Raw genomic sequence first — 19981 nt, 5'->3', positions numbered from 1 at the left:
GTTCTTTAAAAACATTTAACTTTTGACTTTAAAATTTTTAACTTGAAATTACTTTTTTAAAAATTGATCCAAATGGACTCTTAATACCTCAAGGTAATCTTACATTTTTCTTGAGATTCAACAAGTGCTGTCAAGCAGAGAACATAATGAATGCATAATAGCACAAAAAACTAATGAAGCATTAAGTGAACTTACTGCCTTACACAAGTTTACAGACAATCTTCTGAAGTCATGTTGCTAGCTATTACTACAGGGACAAAATTATGATTAAGGTGGTAGCAACTAATTTGCTTTTGCCAACCTATATTCATTTGGCTTGGATGAAACTGCACCAAAACAGAGATCAGTTCTCACGGCAGGCCCTCCTGTTATCTTGATCAATTTTCATCTTCAGAATCAAGAATGACAACAGACTTAGCAGCTGTATTAATGCTAGGTCTCTGCCTCAACCTATATTTTGCACTAATATGAGAGCTTTCTGGAACAGCATAGCCAGTCACTCCTGCAAGTCTCTTACTGTAACGACAACTGCTTGGCCTATGGTATAACTGACCATTTCCCTTCATTGAGACAGTACCATCTTCATCAAGATCAGCTTCATCAACCTCATCACTGGTATCATCGACAGCTTCATTGCTTTCTTGAGGTCTGTCACTTTCAGATTCACTGTCTGCTGCATCACTGCTTATTGAGTTAGATGCAGGAGAGGAGTCCAGCAAATTGGTTTCATTCCTAGGGCCATGCTCATTCAGTCTAGTTTCACTTCTTGAGTCTTCAGTTGCCTTCCTTTTGCTAAACCAGAAATTATTTGCCCATAAACCAAGGTTATCAGTAATGGACAAAATTCATTGTGCCACAAATGGAAGAGAGCTTGGATATGAAATGATTTTAAAGTCACAACAAGCTTTGACATGAAAACAATTGCAAGGATTTTTTTTAAAAAAAAAGAGAGAAGAAAAAATGGAAACTGCCATTACTGCAACTGTAGGTGGTTGCACAGTATTTTACATATGCTTGAGTTGATAGTTTATGCTCACAACTTTCTTTTTGTTGTTGACAAGACTTTATGTACCAGGTGGATTAAGATACATGTAGTTAAGGGGGGTCAAACAGTTCAGTAGGTCTGGATAAGTTCCAGTATGGGTTCATTCAATTTTAGGCAATCTACGTCACTCATTTCATTGGATGCAATGGACAATAATAAATGATTGATGATAAAGTCATAATTAGTGTCAAATAAGTTCGACAAATGACAGCATCATGTGGTGTAAGGCAAAGTGATTAGATTCACATTGCAAGTGTGATGGGCTTGCAGATTCAGCAATGAATCCCAGTAACTTTTGGGAGTTCCCAACCTAGTCATCAGGCTACCTCGAATGGTCCAATCATTCACCAGAAACTCAGTTTGACAGCATTTAAAAGCTAGCCAACTATTATTGTAAAATTTTCCTTTATGTCGGACGACTCCAGTTGATTGAGTGACATGCAGAGAAATTCTTTACCTATATGAAGTAACTCAGACATGACAACGACATACTACCAAGACTTACTTTGTTACTGATATAGCCTCCTTGATTGCTCTGTCAAAATCGTCTGCAGATGAATTTACACTTGTGTAAGCATCCAACGTTTGGAACATAAAAAGAAAATCATTCAGAAACTATATACTATCTGATTATGCTGCAAATATTTCTGAAGGTCTCCACGCCCTCCTTATGTACCATGCTCATATAAAATTCTCACTGATATCCTCCAACATTATTCGAAGTTTATATCATATCAAACTCATACTAAGGCAGCCCCATTTATTAAAATCACGCTTTAAACTGGAAACAGACATTTACAATTCTAGGGAATTTTATTTCTTTCTCAAAGATAAAATTCCCTGAAATTGCAAATGCCACAACTCACAATGATCAGAATCAGAAAACAGTTATTAACCAAACAAATTCATATATACCACATGTGTAATTGACTGGCCTACGAATCCGGCAAGAACGATGAACGGCAAGGCTTCTTAAGCTTTCTAGCCTTTGTTCTCTTTGTTGTCGCTTCTGTGCCTTATCTTTCTTCTGTAAAAGGAAAACATCTATATGCATCAAGAACTTATGACGAAAGCAGAATATGCATAAATTATCTCAGAATCCTCAGCTAATAGAACCAAAAGAAATAAGACAACTCATATAAACAGTCTGAATGATACTACTAACCCTCTGAAGTTTCTGAAGAGCAGGAATAGCATGAGCTTCAACAGCCTTGCCCACATCAGCTTCCCATTTAACTTGACTTGATGAGAACTTCTCCTATCATTGAGAGCAAAAGAATGTGAAGACTATTGAACAGTTACATTAGAAAGAACTGTGGCATAACCACTAAATACAGTTAAATTAAAGAGAACTGTGGCCTTACCACAAAATTCTGAAATTCTTCAAAAGTGGTAGCAAGCGTCTCCCACTGAGAAATTATCGCTGATACCCTTTTCTTGTCCTTTACTTTTGACATGGACTCAACTTGATAAACTTCCTTGTATAGTCTATGACCAAGAGTTTCATTCCCGTCATACCTGTCATGAAATCCTGAGCTGTCAAAACCATACTTGCATATACTTTATGACTAATGGTATGCATTCAGAACTTACCAGTATGAAACTTCATTTCCATTGCCCCCAAGCTTCTCTTTGCGGAAAGCAGTAGAATCGGTTCTATTTTTCGTTTCATCATTAATGTAAGATATGGTGTCACTTTGCTGAAAAGATAAAACAATGTTTGTGAACGGCACTAAAAGCAGCATTTATTAATATGTTAAGAGAGATCAACAGCATGTATTGTTTCATCCAACTTTTGATTGTTATTGCTGTAGTTGATGCAGAAGAGTGAGGACTAGAGAAAATCACAGTAAATCAAGAAGGAATGGGAAACACAAATGCAATACATCAGCTCGTATTTCACAGAGTGCTTTAAGGACAAGCAGGCGAGTTGTCGGGTTGAGTGCCTTGTATGTGGACATTTCCTCTCTGAAAAACGAAAAACAGAAGTTGAAGAGATATCTTTCATCAAAGTAAACTTATCAGAGTAGTTTCCTTTCTTTGGGAGGGAGGGAGACAGAAATTTGGTACCCTTTTTTCGCAGTCAAAGGGAAATTCCCTTCTGCAACCTGCAATGAAATGCCAAAAGGAGTGGAATGAAATCTTCACTCTTGAATCAAAGCACATATCAGTCGACAACTAGAATCACCTACCCATGGCCACCACATTTCAAGTTTCTTGCTAAGTGCTATCACCCATCCATCAGAATCCTTCAGTAGTTTATTCAGAGGAGGTATCCCCTGAGAAATAACCATGTTAGTAGAAGAAAGTAAAAAAAAAGAATTAGCAAGTTTACAAAATCAAAGTGCATCTTACAACACGAAAGGAATGCAATTTTTTTTTGAACTTGAAATTAGAATGGGAACTTTCAAAGAAAAAATTGAGACATGAAAATAAGTTTGGACATAAAACTTTCGAGTACTCCCCTCCAAGCCATTTTTCTACTCCATTTTTAACTTGTCACTTGTCACAAATGTAGCATTAGTGAGAAAAATGTGGAGTCGTTGTTTGAATTTTGTATTGGAAAAGAGCATAACAGAGGATAAAGTTGAAGGTATAAAATTGGGCCCAGTAAAATCTCTCTGTTATTCATATATAGTTCAGTTCAAGGAAAGTGGACAACAATTTGGGACAAAAACAGAAGTATGACAAATATTTTTGACAGAAAAATTAGCCAAGAGTTTCTTGTATGGTTACTCACACTAAATGCACTGCTCACCTTCTTAAGACAGCTGGTAAATTTCATACAAGTTATTAGTATACATTCCCTTTTAAGGAAGTTCAAAAAAAATTTGCTTGTGCTATTTCTTTCCAAAGGCTCTGGTTATTATTTATCTTCTTTTATTTTTTGATAAAGATAGAACTTATTTCCCACAAAATGAAAATATTACTAGCCAGTTTTCACTGCCGATCAGCATATGTGTAATTTCACTAAGTGATCTTATCCTCTGAGAATGCAAAAATGATGTCGACTATCACCACTAAGAGCACCCATTTATCAATTATCTTTCATGTGTCAGTCCATTGTCTACGAAAATTTTATGCCAGCAGACTATGCAAAGTCATGAAATAGGCAGTATCAATTGCAAACTGCCTTTTTTGATGATCTAAGCTGCCATATGATATTCTCAGGTCATGTTATTGATACATGTCGTACTGAGTCAGCGAAGACAGTGTCTGTAAGAATCAGGTACTGTTATCAAAGGCAAAAAGAGCAAAAAATGCTCTAAAGTACATTGGGTTCTTCAAGTACAAAGCACAAAAAGATGTGGGTTTTAATGAACAAATGTACAAATTGAGACAAAAATACAAATATGTGTGTAGTCCAAGACTAATAATTACAAGCATAAATGACAAATATATAGGCAAAGAAAGTTTGAAAGATTATAATAAAGTTAAATATCAAAGCGTTGCCTCTTCAGGATTATGCTCATCAGAGAGGAATGTATGCCTTGAAGAGTCTTGATAACAACAATGTCCCTTAGAGTTTTAATAACAATAGTGAAGGACCCACTAAGCGACTCGAAGAGCTCAACATGTTTTGCATCTCTCTTCAGGGATTAAGTGTGCTTAAAGGGCACCTATGACAACACTGGAATCAAGCAGTGTTGATCGCATAAATCAAATTAACTTCTTGGAGTACAAAATATTACTTCCATGTATCTTACCCTCAAAATACAGAGCTCACTTTGCATGTAAGAAGAAAATTGTCAGCCTAGTAATCAAATATTTGCACCACACATGCATGACATTTTATACAACCCCATATGGTGAAGAGAGAAAATGCATGTTTGCATTTGCAATATCTCAAGGAACAAGATTATTTGCACCATTTTTTGCTACTCTTTTCAATCCCATTACAAGAAAAATATCAAGTTGGCCCAAAGGCGACAATGACAAATCAAGGAAACCAATTTTTATCTTTATCGTATCTCCTGGAACAGGATGATTGCTGCATTGTTTTATCCGATATTAGATTTATAACAGAAACTGTCAAATAGATCTTAAAAGTATGCATGAAGAAGAAAATACACAAATGTATGCGAACACAAATAGCATAAAGATCCCTCAAATATAATCACCATCATAACTCAGTCTGATACATCCCAGGATTTCATGGCTATAAAACTTTAGCACAAGTAATATTTAAAAAATTGAACAGGTTTTTTGGTTGTTAATTGCAGCTAAAATTTACAGAAAGCAACGAACTTAACTAAGAATGATAATTAGTCAACATGGCAAAAATCTGAATGAAAAGAAAGAGTATAGCACCATCCAAGTTAATGAACTATAGCTGAACCTTCAGTTCCAGCACCAATACTTTCTTTTAGCGTGCAGGGACAACCTTAAATTCTATAACTATTCAGTACTATCACAGTTGGATTCGTAGCTTTCTAATTCTCTGTCTTCGGTTTTTTTACAGGGCGATTAAATCCGACATTCCATTTCCCCTTCATCATTTGATTTTTTCCATCTAAAAGCTGATCTTGCAAAAGAATACAACGTGATAACAAGCGATTTGTGATCATTAAAAAAGTACCACCTGATTCTGTACCCATCAATCTTGGATCCTCAACAGTTTCATTTGGTGATGAAAGAAAGACTCTGAGCCAGTGGATTGACTTAATTTAAGTGCTTTTAAGCCAAAATAATTTTTAAGCCCTTTTGGAGTGTTTGGATAAATTTAAAAAGTGCTTATAAGCACTTAGTTTTCAGCAAGTCATAGAAATAAGTCCAAAACCATAAGTAACTAACTTATGACTTTTGGCTTATAAGTCAAAAGTCAATCCAAGCAGACTCTTTATTCTTAGTGTTAAGGTCTCTATCAAGCACTCAATGATTTTTGGATAAAGGATAAACTTTTATTGCTGTGTGCATTAAGAAGGTAAAGGTGGTGTATTTACGTCATAGGATTTACCTCACAAGAACAACAAAGCTGACGCTATCAAGAATAGTGTCTACATCAGGTAAAAAAGCCATCATGCAGCAAGAGGATGACAAAGTAACAACTTGTGATAAAGTCTAATCACATTTCCATTTTTGCTTTAAAAACTTCTATGGTTCCTTTCCCTTGAAAAAGTCCACCAAATGCCTGCCGGAATGGTGAACCAGATATGGGAAGTAACCTTGTTTATTTTCTTTCTGTGGCAGCTGCTCATCAATTACGATATTTGTTTTTGGCTGGATAATCAAAATATTGAGGACAAGTAACTAGATCTGCTGGGTGAAATCAGTGTAAGAAAAGATGGTTGATATCCTGTAAGTGCATTCTCTCTTCTAAAGTCACTTTGCAGTAGTATTAGAGAACTTAAGGCTACTGCTAGATCAAAAAGATGTTGGAAATCACAACGCAAACACATAGTTGTATACACACAAAGAGTAACAAATATAACAGTAAAGTGGAAGCCAAACCTTCAGAAGCACTATATGCAGCTGCGCAAGATTATCATTTGACTCAATGAGGGCTGTTTCTATCTCCTTAGCTGAAATTTTCAATTTGATTTCAAGCACTGGCTCAAAAACCTATAAACATTTTAAAAGAATTTCAAGTGCCTTCAAACTACATCCAACACATTTATATGATGTACAAATAGCAGAATGCCCGTTAGAGTACATGAACAAGTATCAGAAAGGAAAGGCAAGCTTGCATAACCCATTTAAACATATTTCAAGTACATCTATTCAAGTTTCCACTCAATGGAAAACTAGGTCCACTTTCCGATCAACATTTCATAGTCATCGTAACCTTACATTTATTAAAATACTTTCTTGATTGTAAGTTACAGGGCAAAACCTCCAAAGTACATTTGTAATCTTACATTTAATAAAATAATTTCGTTATTGCTAGTTGCCAGGCAAAACCATCAAATACCTACTTCAATTTTTATCTATAAGATACATAATTTCTTAAATGTTCTTTTTTAGTCGAGGTCTGCTGGAAAAAGTCATTCAAACTCCCAAAGTGGGGATAAGGTCTACGTAAACATTAACGTCTGCAAACCCCTTAAGTGAGATTACACTAGATATGTTGATGTCTTTTAATCCATAAGTATACAATAAATATTGCATTAAACCCAATAATATGCACAACAAAAAAGAACAAAAAACATAACACTACTCATTCTAGCAGGCACAAAGCTAATATAACCAATGCTACAATCCATCACAATTGTCGGAACCATATTGGTATGATGCGTATGAATCAGTACATACACACACATTTGGAAGCACACACCAACCAGAAACTCAAATGTATTAACCACAAAATCATATTCAGATTTCATAAAACCCTCAAACACGTACATAAACAAGCACGAAAAGAACGAATGTACGATCCGTAGTTAGATATCTTAGCGTATCTCAGACCGTTGATAGATGACTTGTAGAATTTTTGAGATATTCATAAAAGATATGTTATATACAAGCAAGCCAAAAAAGTGTACACGGGATATGCGATTTCTGAAGAAAAGGTTGAACTTTTTGCGAAACGCTAAAATCTTACGGTGAGAAAATTTAGAACGGAGGCCAACTCCCACCGTTCACGAAGCTTACGACGTTCGAGTTCTATCTCCGACGTCGGCTCCGGCGCTGTGTCTACCATTTCCATGTCTCCGACGTATATCTCTTTCGTCGGAAACCGCTAGTTTGATGAGAAAAAATCGGATTTTGAGAGAAAAATGGTATTGCAGTGTGAAAAATGTTCTTTAAGGGATTTAACTTTCCCGCCTAATTGCCTTACCTTAGGGTAAGTAATTTACAAACGGGCCGGATCCTTGTTCGGGTCCAATTTCGGACACAGGTGCTGAACCGGCGCGTTCCTACTAAAAAGCTCATTTGGTGGAACTTTCTAAATATGAATTTTTATAAAAAGTATTTTGTTACTCTCTTCGTTTAAAAAATAATGGTCTAGTTTGATTTGGAACGGAGTTTAAAAAAAAATTAATCTCATGATTATAAATTAAATTTATGTTAAATGTATCAAAATGTCAAGACCTTGAGACTTATGCTCTTAAACATGCCACATAGAAAGTTAAAGTTAAAATGTTGTCAAAAAAAAAAGGATCATTCTTTTTTAAATAAATTAAAAAGGAAATAGAATTATTCTTTTTTAAACAGAAGGAGTATTAAATAATACTCATCTCCTTGTTATAGTTTCTCAAAGGCTCATTGAAAATTCACCCCATTTAATATAATTATTAGCATAGTAATTACTCCTTCCTTTCCATTTTATATGAGACTATTTTCTTTTTGGTCAGTTCAAATATGATAATTATTTAAAAGTACAATTCATTTTTTACTCATGTTGGTCCCACTTAACTTTAATGATAGTATTCTAATATATTTATGAGAAGAGAGAAAAATGAGTTTATTTTTTTTGAAGAACAATTTGGTAAACATTCCAAAGTTTTCATCATTTCTTAAATTTTGTGTCCGATCAAATATTGCCACATAAAATGAAACGAAGGGAGTATATAGTTTGAAATTATACTATAGAAGTAATTATAAAAATTAACTCCTTTTGTTTTCAATTAATTGTCATGATTTTTTTTAGAGTCAAATTATAAGAATTTTAATCAATATTTTACGATGTATATTTTAATTATATTGATATGCAAAAAAATTGTAATTTATAATACTTTTTGTATATTTTTTGAATATGTACTTTTTTTTTAAAGAAATATTAAATTAACGTAATCTAATTAAACTTTAAAAATTAATCAAATTGACTTTCAAAAAGTGTATAATGACAAATAAAAGTGGATAAGAAAATCAACATAATTACAATGTAATTATTTACATAATATAAATTTTACTTATCATATTTTTAGCCCAATTTGTTAAATTTACAAAAAAAAAAAAAAAAACTCTTTCTTCTTTATCCCATTTGCATTCTTGTTCTTCTTTTCGCCATTTGCGTTCCTCCTCTTCTTTCTTTTTGTCCTATGTATAATGCTTTTGCTTATTCCCTTTTTTTATTCTTTTCTCTTATTCTTTAAAATTTGGTATACTGCAAAATGTGAATTATTTTGAGTGAATGATATATTAAAACACACAAAACATTAAGAAAATTTCATATGTAAAAAATGGGATTGTTTAAAGGTGATTTTGAGTTAATTAAAATTAAATAGTTAATATACATTTCATGTCATAGTTGATGTATATTTATTAGTATAGTTAACATGTATTTAGATTTTTGAATGTATCATAATGTATAGTTTATGAATATAAATAAGTTATATTGTATTATTGTCATATATTCTATAACTTTTGACAAGCTATATTGTATAGTCAGTTTTCTATTACTTTTGAATACTTTTTATATAAATAAACATGACTATATTTGATGTAAACTAATTATTTTATTGTATATAGGGAAAATGCACAAGTACTCCTTCAATCTATACCTGAAATTTCAGAGACACGCTTATACTATACTAAGGTCCTATTACTCCCTAAACTTATCTTATAAGTAATTTTCTACCCTTTCGGCCTACGTGGCACTATTTTGGAAAAAAATTCAACCAACACTGAACCCACAAAATAGTGCCACATAGGTCGAAAAGGAATAGAAAATTATTGATAAAACAAGTTAAAGGGAGTAATAGAACCTTAGTATAGTATAAGTGTGTCTCTAAAATTTCGAACATAAATTAAGGGGATACTTATGCATAATCCCTTACGTATATTTGAAACTAGCCTAAAAAACAATTTCTTACCTCCATGGAGAATCCCTATATAATGAAGTTTTAAGTATATCAGATGAAATTGAATGAAAATTTACATTATGTTATTATTGATAAATTCTCACAAGACTGACCTGAAAAGTGTAATTATTTAAAATTTATTAAAATATAAATTTATAAAATGATTTGAGTTCTATTAAATTCATTATTATATTAGTTTAAATAAATACTATGGATTAATACAATTTGATTAATCATATAAATTTGCTAAAAATGAATTTATTAAAGTTCAAATTAAGTGATTTGGGTAACAATAGATGAGCCTAGTGTGTTAAGTCCAATGTCATCTCATCCTCAGAGATCTATTTTGGTGCGATGTGGCAAATTACGTAACATGTCAATTCAAACAAAGAAGTCAACAGGATCATGTCATGTGTCAAGATAGCAAGCTTGATTCGTAAAGTTAATATGTCATGTCACTTAAATTTGATAAGCCGAAAGGAAACCAGTTCCTACTACAACTCCCATTTTCAAAAACTATAGATAGATATTCTCATAATTCAAAAAAGGGACATAAAATTTTAAACAAAAAGTTAGAGAAAGTTGTAGATCAAACGTCGTGAATTTTTATATAAACTACAAGTTTAAAAATTCAGAATTCAAGTTTTAGAATAGTCAAGACCACCAAATTCAGGAACAGACTCAAAACCTTTAAATTCAAACAAAAGTCAAGATCAAGTAAAAATCCAAGTTCATCGGAGATTTAAGAACAAGTTTCAAAGTCCTTAAATCCAATATCAAGCTCAAGAGCCCTTGACATGGTATACCTTAAATGTGACATGGTGAATAGAAACCAAGAAGACCTAAACAAGCCAATTGACATAAGCACAACGTAAAAGAAATACACAAAATAGAATAGACAATAGAAGTCTCATATCATATAAGAAGTCTAAATATAAGTGTGGAATTCTAAGTGTGTCTGATATAGCCTTTAGAACATCAAAAGAGTGTTTTGGACGTAACTTATAAACCACGTACAAATAAAAAGCGGAAAGACAAGAAAAGTACTAAAGCATCTATGGTCTTTGTCCTCGGAGCACGAGGATTCATCAATCCAATAAGTTGTCAGGACAATCCAAACTAGCCACGAGCGGGAGGAGAAACGTCAACCCCTATATCATGAGACAATATATGCACTAGTATACATTAATACACTGAATGTTCTAGTATGGGATAATGCATAAATACATGAACATAATCATGCAAGAAACCTTAACATAATTTATATGCATGGCCAAATAAAACTTAGTAAAAGCATTTAAAGAACCAAAAGTCATAAACTAGGTTAATGCATACTTTAAAAGTATAAGGAAAGTTTTCAAAAAACAATTTGAAGAAAACATAGTTTATTTGTGGGATATTTACCATTAATTAATAATAAGACCATGTGAGTTATACGAAATTCAATGTAAACCTCACACTGATAAAAGTGGATTCTACTTACCTACGTAAACTTCATAAACCATTTTTGGAGACTTGACATTTTTCAAAACTCAACTCAAATTCTATAACTGTATTTCTATTACCCGTAAAACTTTCAACAGTTCATAAATTAAATTAGTACATTACAATATTAGTGTGATAACTATTTTTACCTTTTCAATTCAATTTACCTATTTTTGAGATGTTACATTTGATCTAGGAAAAGAGACTACCACATCCATTGCCATGGTTATCATATATCAGATAAGATCTAGTTGTGCCACATTAAAAGTAAAAGATAATTGTGAAGTAAATTACCCTAAAAAAAACGTAAAGAAAAAAATTAGGGAGACATGAATAAGAATCATATATAATTAGTGTACTTAGTCGCGCTTCGCGCGGTTATGAAAAGAATTAAAATAAAATCATATATCAATATCAATAATTATTTTAATAAAAAGAATTTTGTGTTAATCACATAATTTTGTAGAAGAGAAGCTATGAAAAATATAGATTAAATATGAAATTCATTAAGCAATCAATATATGTGAACTTTGAAAAGTTAAATGTTAAAAATAAATTTCACAGAGAAAAAGGGAAGGTAATAAGAATTGGGTAATATTAGAACTACTTAAATGTAAACTTGTGATCATTTTTTTCTTTTTTATTTGAGACTTTTTTAGTATAATTTATATATATGGGATAATGCCCAAGTAGCCCCTCAACCTATGTCTGAAATCTCAGAGACACACTTATACTATACTAAGGTCTTATTACCCCCCTGAACATATTTTATTAATAATTTTTAACCCCTTTTCGACCTACGTGGCAGTATCTTGTGGGCCCAACGATGATTGACTTTTTTTTTAAACTAGTGCCACGTAGGCTAAAAAGAGGTAGAAAATTACTTATCAAATAAGTTCAGGGGGGTAATAGGACCTTAGTATAGTATAAGTGTGTCTCTGAGATTTCGGACATAGGTTGAGGGGGTACTTGTGCATTTTCCCTATATATTTTTATTTAAACTTGAAATTTGATCGTTCTTTTATGCTTATTTGTAATCTTTATGATTATATTCTTAGTATAATTTTTCAGCAATGTGTAATTCGGATTGCTATTAATAGTTAGTATTCATGACTATATAGTTAGTCAATACTATTATTAGTTATTATCCACAATTACTATTACTTGTCCTCGTCATCACTCAATCATCACATGTTTTAATTATTTTTATTGTATAATATTAGATTAATTTAATACTTGTTTAATATTCTTTTAATAATTAAATTTTAAATTAAAAAAAAAGTTTAACAATCTTAATTGGTTAAATTTCATATCTTATTATTATTATTATTATTATTATTATTATTATTATTATTATTATTATTATACTTAGATTTAGATATCCAATTATTTTTTAAACAACTTATATTGAAAAAAATGTAAAATTTAAAAATAACATAAAAGAGAACAAAAGAGAGAATTAACTATGCAAAAAAGATCAAGAAAATGAGACATACAAAATTCCTATATCTTTTAATTTTGTTTGGCTTAAACACAAAATATTAAAAAGTATATTTCACATTTTAAATAAATATTACATTTAATATAACAAATTGCTAAGAATAAAAAGTCACAGTAATTAAGAGGATTAATAATGTGACTTTGAACTTTTGTAACATAATGAGTAGTATTTGTACATTATTACATTGATAAAGAACATTAATTATAGAAAATGAAAATACAAACAAATTAGAGTTATTGAGATAAATATTTCATTATAAGTAAATAGAAAGGAAGGAAATCAACTATTTTTAAAACTATAAATTAATCGCAATTTCGAAATAACTTGAGAACCCCCGAAAAATAAATAATATGAAAATATGAAGACTTCTTAATAAACAACTTGAAATCTTCTAAAAAAAACAATAAACTTGAAATCTTCTAAAAAAAACAACAAAAGTGAAAAATTTAAGAATTGCAATTTTACATGTTTATAAATAATTTATTTTTAATAAAATCATGTGTATTTTCAAAATTATAAATTAACTTACACTCTTGTGTTTTATCATTTTTGTTAATAAAATTTGCGCGGACTATGAAAGTATATGTACATATTTCTTTAAGTAGCATATCGATATTCATTTACTCATTTTCTACTTCTATGTTTTAAAATATTATACGCTACAAACACAATAACCTAATATTATCAATAAAAGAAAATGAGAAATGAATCTACCTGAACAAATAATTATTTTTGAAGAGTGTTGCCATTATAATATAATGAAATTATCTAAGAGTCATATAGAGGTCTAAAGAGAATCAATTATATATTTTTCTTAAAAAAACTCAGGATTTCTATCTTCATGAACACAAACAAATAATATTAAATGTATGATTTCGACAAATAAAGAGTTGTAATTATATTAGACACATCAAATTATTTTTCCTTGTAAAATCAAAATATGCAAGAATGTCTAATCATTTTCATTATAGATATATCTCCTATAATCGACAAATCTGGTTAAATAAGTTAAAAAATTATCTACCAAAAGAAGATTAAGATAAAGAATAAGGAAAAGATTACATTTTAACACATATAATCATTTTTGACAAAACATAAATAATTTAAAAAAAATAATATTATAATAGAAACATTACTTCTTAAGCACCTAAAAAAATAAAGAATAATCACTACATAGCTTAAAATCCATCAATCTCCATCTCTGAATATTTTCATTTCATCCTATGTACAAGAGTCAAGAAAAATAATAACAAATAAATTATCAATCCTAAAATTGAATTTCAAAGTTAACAAAATAAAATATTATATCTCATAAAGAATTAGGGAAAATTACATTTAATCATAAATTCCCCTACATAATCATTTTTGACAAAACATAACTACTTCAAAAGAAAAATATATAATAGAAACATTACTTCTTAAACACTTTAAAAAAAAAGAATAATCAACACATATAACTCAAAATCCACTAATCTTCATCGCTTGATGTTATCATTTTATCCTATATACAAGAGTCAAGAAAAATCACAACAAATACATTATTAGTCGTAAAATAAATCTCAAAGATAACGAAACAAAATAATTTATCTAGAAGAAATAAAAGTATGCTGACATATTAGTCTTACTTGCTAATTAAAAATAATATATGAAATAATACTTGAAAAAGATGATGCACCTCAAAGCTTACAAATATTGTAACACGTCTTTCACTAATTCTCTAACAAAAAATGACTATAAAATAACACACAATTTTAGTGTGATTGATAACACCAAAAACAGTGAAGAGATTACAAAAAAATAAAAAAAAAGTTATAACTATTGTGGAATTGGTCTCTAGGAGGATAAATTCACAATGAAGAAAGTAACCTAGCAATGAGAAGAAGCTTGCTCAAGAACCAAAAATTATTACAAAGGGTAATATATGTAGAAATCATGTAATAGCAATTCTTGCTTTTGTAAGAATTTATCTAGAAGTAGTAAGCCACAAAATAAGGATAGAGGAGAATGAGGAAATAATTGATACCATACTATATAAGACAAATAAGGTATTTTTTTTTTATTACAGTAACAAATATATTATTATCGACAAATTTTGATATAAATTTATCTAACTAGCACGTATACATTACAGTATGTCTAAATTTTAGGCATGAGTCAATCGAGGTCACAACTAAAAAACAAAAGAAAAATTAGATAATTATATATACTTTATTATCATATTTTATTACATATGATTTTAAAATATTAGATCTCATACCACTAATTAAGAGTTTCTTTTCACATATTGAAGAAAATATATTTAGATACAGATATACTACTATCATATACACAAAAATAGAGAGTGTGATTCATATGTATCCCATATACATAAGGGATTGACGAACGAGATGAGAGAGACACAAACAAGATTTGTTGTGAATTTTAGATACATACAAATCAATTTTAATACAATGTATCTAAATAAATTACACTTAATTTTGATTAAATATATCAAACATGATACATGTATCTGGACATATCTAGAGGTATTAAAATCTGATAAAACACATAACATTGCAAACTATAGTGTAATTAAGTAATTAACTTCTAAACTAGTAAAACTCATTTAGAAAGGTAAATAAAAAATTGATATAGCTAATCAAAAGTTGCATAGTATAGTTATAATTTTATTATTTTTTATTATACTATTTCCTTTGTCCCTATTTATGCGACGTTTTTTCATTTTTCGAGAGTTGTTTCACAATAAATTTGCGCATGAAATATTCAATTTTAAAAAAATAAAATTTATATATTTGTAATCTACGTATAAGTCACAATGATTGTTAATTCAAAATATTTACAAAAAATTTACGATTAAATATAAATTTATTTGAATTTCAAAATCTGAAAAATGACACATAAAAATAAATAAAACGGAAGGGAGTACATAAGAAGCTATACTATAATAGTTTACACACAAACAATTAAACGACGGCGTTAATTCCCAGAAAAAATATTTACGAGCATCTATATAAATCCCTTTCTGTTTTTCTTGTCAACATTTCCTTTGTTGTTTCAACCGTTGTAACCGATCCATGAAAAATCCCCAGAAGAAAAATCCATCTCAAAAACCCTAGTGTTGTTTACCTCAATTCGCATATCTCACTCACATGAATCGCCATAGCTAGTTGTAAAGTAACAATGGAAGACAAAGACACAGAGCTGCTGTGTAAAGTCAGCGCGAACCATCTTTTTTTAGCTCAATTTGAGCCATTTCGAGCCACTATACGCAGTCTTCGTGTTCGAAATCCTGAACTTTCTCGAGTCATTCTTCAAACAATTGTTGCAAATGGAGGAAGGTTCGATTCGATTATCTGGTCTCAGTCTTGCCCGTCTCCTGCACTTCTCACTTTCCTATGTACACTCGAACTTCTCCAATTTAACGAACCCACTTCCCAGCTTTGGTCGTTTGATGCTGGTGCTCTTAAATTGAGGGCTGAGTTCTGTTTGATCTTACAAAATGTGATTTCAAGGGTTTCGGAAAGCATTTCGAGTTCGGAATTGGGTGCAGAAGCTGTCGATGATGTTGAATTAAATGGACATGTTTCGGGCATTAATGAGGATTTGAAGGGTTTAGGTGAATGTTTGAGGGTTTTAGTGAAAATTTCTGATATGGGTTTGAGGCGCTTGAGGCCGGATTTGATTGAAATTGATGATGTCATAGATACTGGGGGAGATATTGTAGTGGAGGAAGAGGAAATGATGTGTTTGAGCAGAGTGTTTCTTGAAAATGCAGATATCTTTGATGTTTTGTCACTAAATATAGAGAAACAAGTTGGTTGGATTGAAAATGAGGATTCCGATAGGGCAATTACAGTCAGGACAGTAGTAAATCATAAGGAGGTTGAGGATAATGGGCTTAAATCGCTGCAAAAATGCATTCAAACTGCACATTTGGATGCTATGAGGGAATGCCTGATGGATAATGATGTGGATGGAGCTGTTTCACATATTCGATTTCTACATTTGAATTATGGTATCACCGAGGAGGAGTATCGGTATGCAGAATCATGGTTTTACATAGTTATTGACAAGATTCTTGCTTTAATTCTTTAAGTTTGCTCAATATTATTATTACCTAGTAAGTAAATTGCTAAGTGACTAGTACTTGAGGTTTGTAAGTTCCATCATTTTATGATTGCTGAAATATGAAATACCTAGTGGGCTGTTGAAAATTATTTTGCATTAAAATGTGAAGCAAATTAAAATGTATTTCCCCGAAGTTGTTACTATCTTGGATCCATTTCGATTGATCTTGGCCGACTTTCACCTAGATCTAGGAATTAAATTGTTGAATGGATCAATACTTTGATATTTAACGGATAAGAGCTTAAAATAATTCTACCTTGTAACTCTTTACATATTCTAAACCAAAAAGATGTCAAAAAATGGCATGAAAACTGTGGAAGATCAGGGTTCAGAATCCTAACAGAGGTGACAAACTCTAGGTGATTTCTTCTCTTCTGCCTAAGGCCCTAAGCCTTAGTTGGTGAAATGGTCAAGATGTGCGCAGGCTGGGCTGCACATCATTGTTGTGAAAAAAAAGATAATCACATTGAGTTTGAAATTATTACGGGGTTGTACTCTTTATATTAATCGACATTGTTGAGGAGAACACAATTTCAATTTCGTTGGATTAAAAAGGTATCCTTGGATTGGTCTGAAGTAGAAAGCTAGTTGATAAAATAAGAATAGGAGTCATACTTACGAACATTGAGAGGTGGACTTAGATATGCTTGACGAAGCTATTTACCTTATAAAAGACAGTAGTACATCAACATATTAGTTTTATCAAGATTTACTTCATTGCTAAGAATGCTTTTATAAATACTGCTTCTGGATAAAGCACATTTCTGAGATGAAGAGTTCCACTTTTATTAGAACTACTGTTCTTCTAGTGTTATCTGCCATGCCACTGAATTTTAAGATTGAGCAGGCAATATAGATTTGGTTAATGAACATGACCATATGTTTTTTCTCGAATATTATTCATTCTGTCCTCCGCTAATGCAGATCAACATGTTTTTGTTTTGATGGATGGTCAACCTGCTTATCTTGTACTAGAAGAAAAAAAGAAAAGAAACGTATATTGTGTTTCTGCCATCATGTGGATGGAGGAATTGGAAAAAGTATTTTTTTAACCACCTTTTCATTATGACTGAATGGGTAGTGTTTGACGTGCTTGTTACTTTTTTGGTGTTCAATTTATTTTCCTTGGCCATTCTTGCCTCTGTTTCATTATTATATTCTTGTTTCTGTTTTATGTAGTGTGGTCTCAAAAGATCTACTCAGAAGGGTGTTACCTGGAAAGGATGATTATGGAGATGCCCGGCGTGAGATGCGAAGCAAATTCTTGTCAGTTTATGGGGAAGCACTTTCATCTCGTTGTACTCCTCTTGTTAAGATGATACAGGTGGTGATGATAATTCTTGCCAAAAGTACGCTCCATGCTGAATGTTGTTTTTTATGGCATTGTCAAAAAATAAGCTTTTGCAGCCCACAATATCTGAAATTATATGATTACTTTAATGCTGTTTGCTTTTAATAGATGCTTAGTAAAGTGCTTCCTTTTTAAATGTTTGCTTGGTTGCACCCAAAGGTGTTGCATACTGGTCAATGAAGCAGGAACCGACCATGTGAAACTAGGGTTCAAATTTTAGCAAAAGACGAAACACATTAGGTATTATTTTTTTCGAATCAAAACTTTGGTGAACATATTTAGCCAATACCTTGTTTGCCCTACCGGGTCGGTGCGGGTTTTTTCTCCTATGTGGTTTGCGAGCTATTGCATTGGAGCGGAGGTTTTACTCTGTGCACACCCAAAGAGTAGCGGCTGCGGGTTTCCTTTGTCATAAAAAAAATATTTAGCCAATACCTTTTGTCGTGGGATATAGATATAACTGGTGGATTAGTTGATGCGCACGAAAGCAGGCCCAAACACCACTGTCATAAAACAAGAATCTTTCCGTTGCTATTTTTTCCTCTTTCATTGCTCTAATTAGGTCTACGAAATGCTTGGTTATGTTTAAAATCCTTTTTAAGAGGTAATTCTTTACACAAAGTCAACATCACTCTGATTACTCTTTTTCTAAAAAAGGTTGACCTTGTAACCGTTTTAGTTTGTGTCCCAAAAAAATTGACATCTTTCCTTTAATGAATTTGTTTTTTTACTTTCTACCATTTTGATCCAATATAAACTAACTATTCCCTCCATTTCAAAAAGAATGTCCCTCTTTCCTTTTTAGTCTATTTCAGAAAGAATGACCGCTTTCCTTTTTTGGCAACACTTTAACTTTCCATAAGACATGTTTAAGACCACAAGATTAAAGGGCATTTTGGTACATTTGACATAACTTCAATTTAGAACCACAAAATTAAAAAATCTTCTTTCTTTTCTTAAACTCCGTTCCAAGTCAAACTAGGCGGTCCTTTTTGAAACGGAGGGAGTACTATTTAGGTTGTTTAAAATTTGATTTGGCATCTTATCAACTACCCGTTTGACCATCTTTTCACTTGAAATCATTATCTTTAACAAATTCACAAGGTCAACTACAATACTTTTTAAAAGTTTTACTTCTAATGCTTTTTCATTGGGCTGATAAGAGTAATTTAGACGCCTTGCGATGTCTTAGATGGATAATTATTTTCTCTTAGATTTGGGAAGAGGGTATGATATATATTCATGAGCAAATGTGATTGTTTCTACTTACAAACAGAAAGAGTTACAAAAAAGGACAATGTACCATCAATTGCAAAATGTACAACTCATAATCAGCTGAGAGAATGTGCTGTCTGTTGGCCAGAAATATTGAAAGTGAAGCTTTATAGAAGGCTCTGTTTTTAAAAATTGATTATAGAACTATCACTTACTTTAGTTTCAGTTTTAGATTCTTGCACCATTTCCTGCATTACTTCTAAACATCCTGAAAAATTCCTTCCTGCACTTCTGTTATACTACCTAAGAGGGATATTAAAAATGACAAAGTAATCTGGCTGGCCTTCAACTGCTTTTTGAACTCCATCCTTGTCTACGATAATCTTTTCCCACAAAGCTTCCTTCTTACCAGGTCTCCTAGGACTCCAACTCTCACTTCAGGTGTAATTTTTCCTAATTACCACAAACTTTTGGCGAGGGAGGTGGCAGGTGGCCATGGGGTTCCTGGATGT

At 31.6% G+C, this 19981-nt stretch overlaps 2 protein-coding genes across 5 annotated transcripts in view; one reads left to right on the top strand and one right to left on the bottom strand.

The window, feature by feature from the left end:
• Window positions 1-158: 158 nt before the first annotated feature.
• LOC101259776 (DDT domain-containing protein DDR4) lies at window positions 159-7879 on the bottom strand. The gene is made up of 11 exons (XM_004245369.5): window positions 7587-7879; window positions 6497-6607; window positions 3238-3324; window positions 3116-3153; window positions 2932-3013; window positions 2639-2745; window positions 2410-2563; window positions 2211-2303; window positions 1961-2072; window positions 1551-1593; window positions 159-792 (listed from the first exon to the last, which is right to left on the bottom strand). The coding sequence occupies exons 1-11, from the start codon at window positions 7689-7691 to the stop codon at window positions 378-380; spliced, it is 1347 nt and encodes a 448-aa protein (XP_004245417.1). The 5' UTR covers window positions 7692-7879; the 3' UTR covers window positions 159-377.
• Window positions 7880-15747: 7868 nt separating this feature from the next.
• LOC101259468 (uncharacterized) overlaps window positions 15748-19981 on the top strand; it is a 63513-nt gene continuing 59279 nt past the window's right edge. For 3 of the 4 annotated variants that reach the window (XM_004245368.5, XM_010326858.4, XM_026032338.2), the window contains exons 1-2: window positions 15748-16812; window positions 18083-18227. In XM_004245368.5, the coding sequence (XP_004245416.1) occupies window positions 15956-16812; window positions 18083-18227 (1002 nt within the window). In that variant the 5' untranslated portion in view covers window positions 15748-15955. Of the gene's footprint in view, window positions 16813-18082; window positions 18253-19981 lie in introns of those variants that run through there. The other variant, XM_010326859.4, reaches the window with a different exon arrangement.

The sequence above is a fragment of the Solanum lycopersicum genome, chromosome 8 (assembly GCF_036512215.1).
Source record: "Solanum lycopersicum chromosome 8, SLM_r2.1".
Lineage (NCBI taxonomy): Eukaryota > Viridiplantae > Streptophyta > Magnoliopsida > Solanales > Solanaceae > Solanum > Solanum lycopersicum.
This window is presented reverse-complemented; position numbering and strand designations above follow the sequence as displayed.

Excerpts from the sequence above, each read along its gene's own strand:
- LOC101259776 (XM_004245369.5), bottom strand. The coding sequence starts at position 7,691 with ATGGAAATGGTAGACACAGCGCCGGAGCCGACGTCGGAGATAGAACTC. Across the intron at positions 3,325-6,496 it reads TGCATATAGTGCTTCTGAAG|GGGATACCTCCTCTGAATAA; the intron begins GTTTGGCTTCCA and ends GTTATTTCTCAG. Across the intron at positions 1,594-1,960 it reads GCCAGTCAATTACACATGTG|ACGATTTTGACAGAGCAATC; the intron begins GTATATATGAAT and ends ATTCATCTGCAG.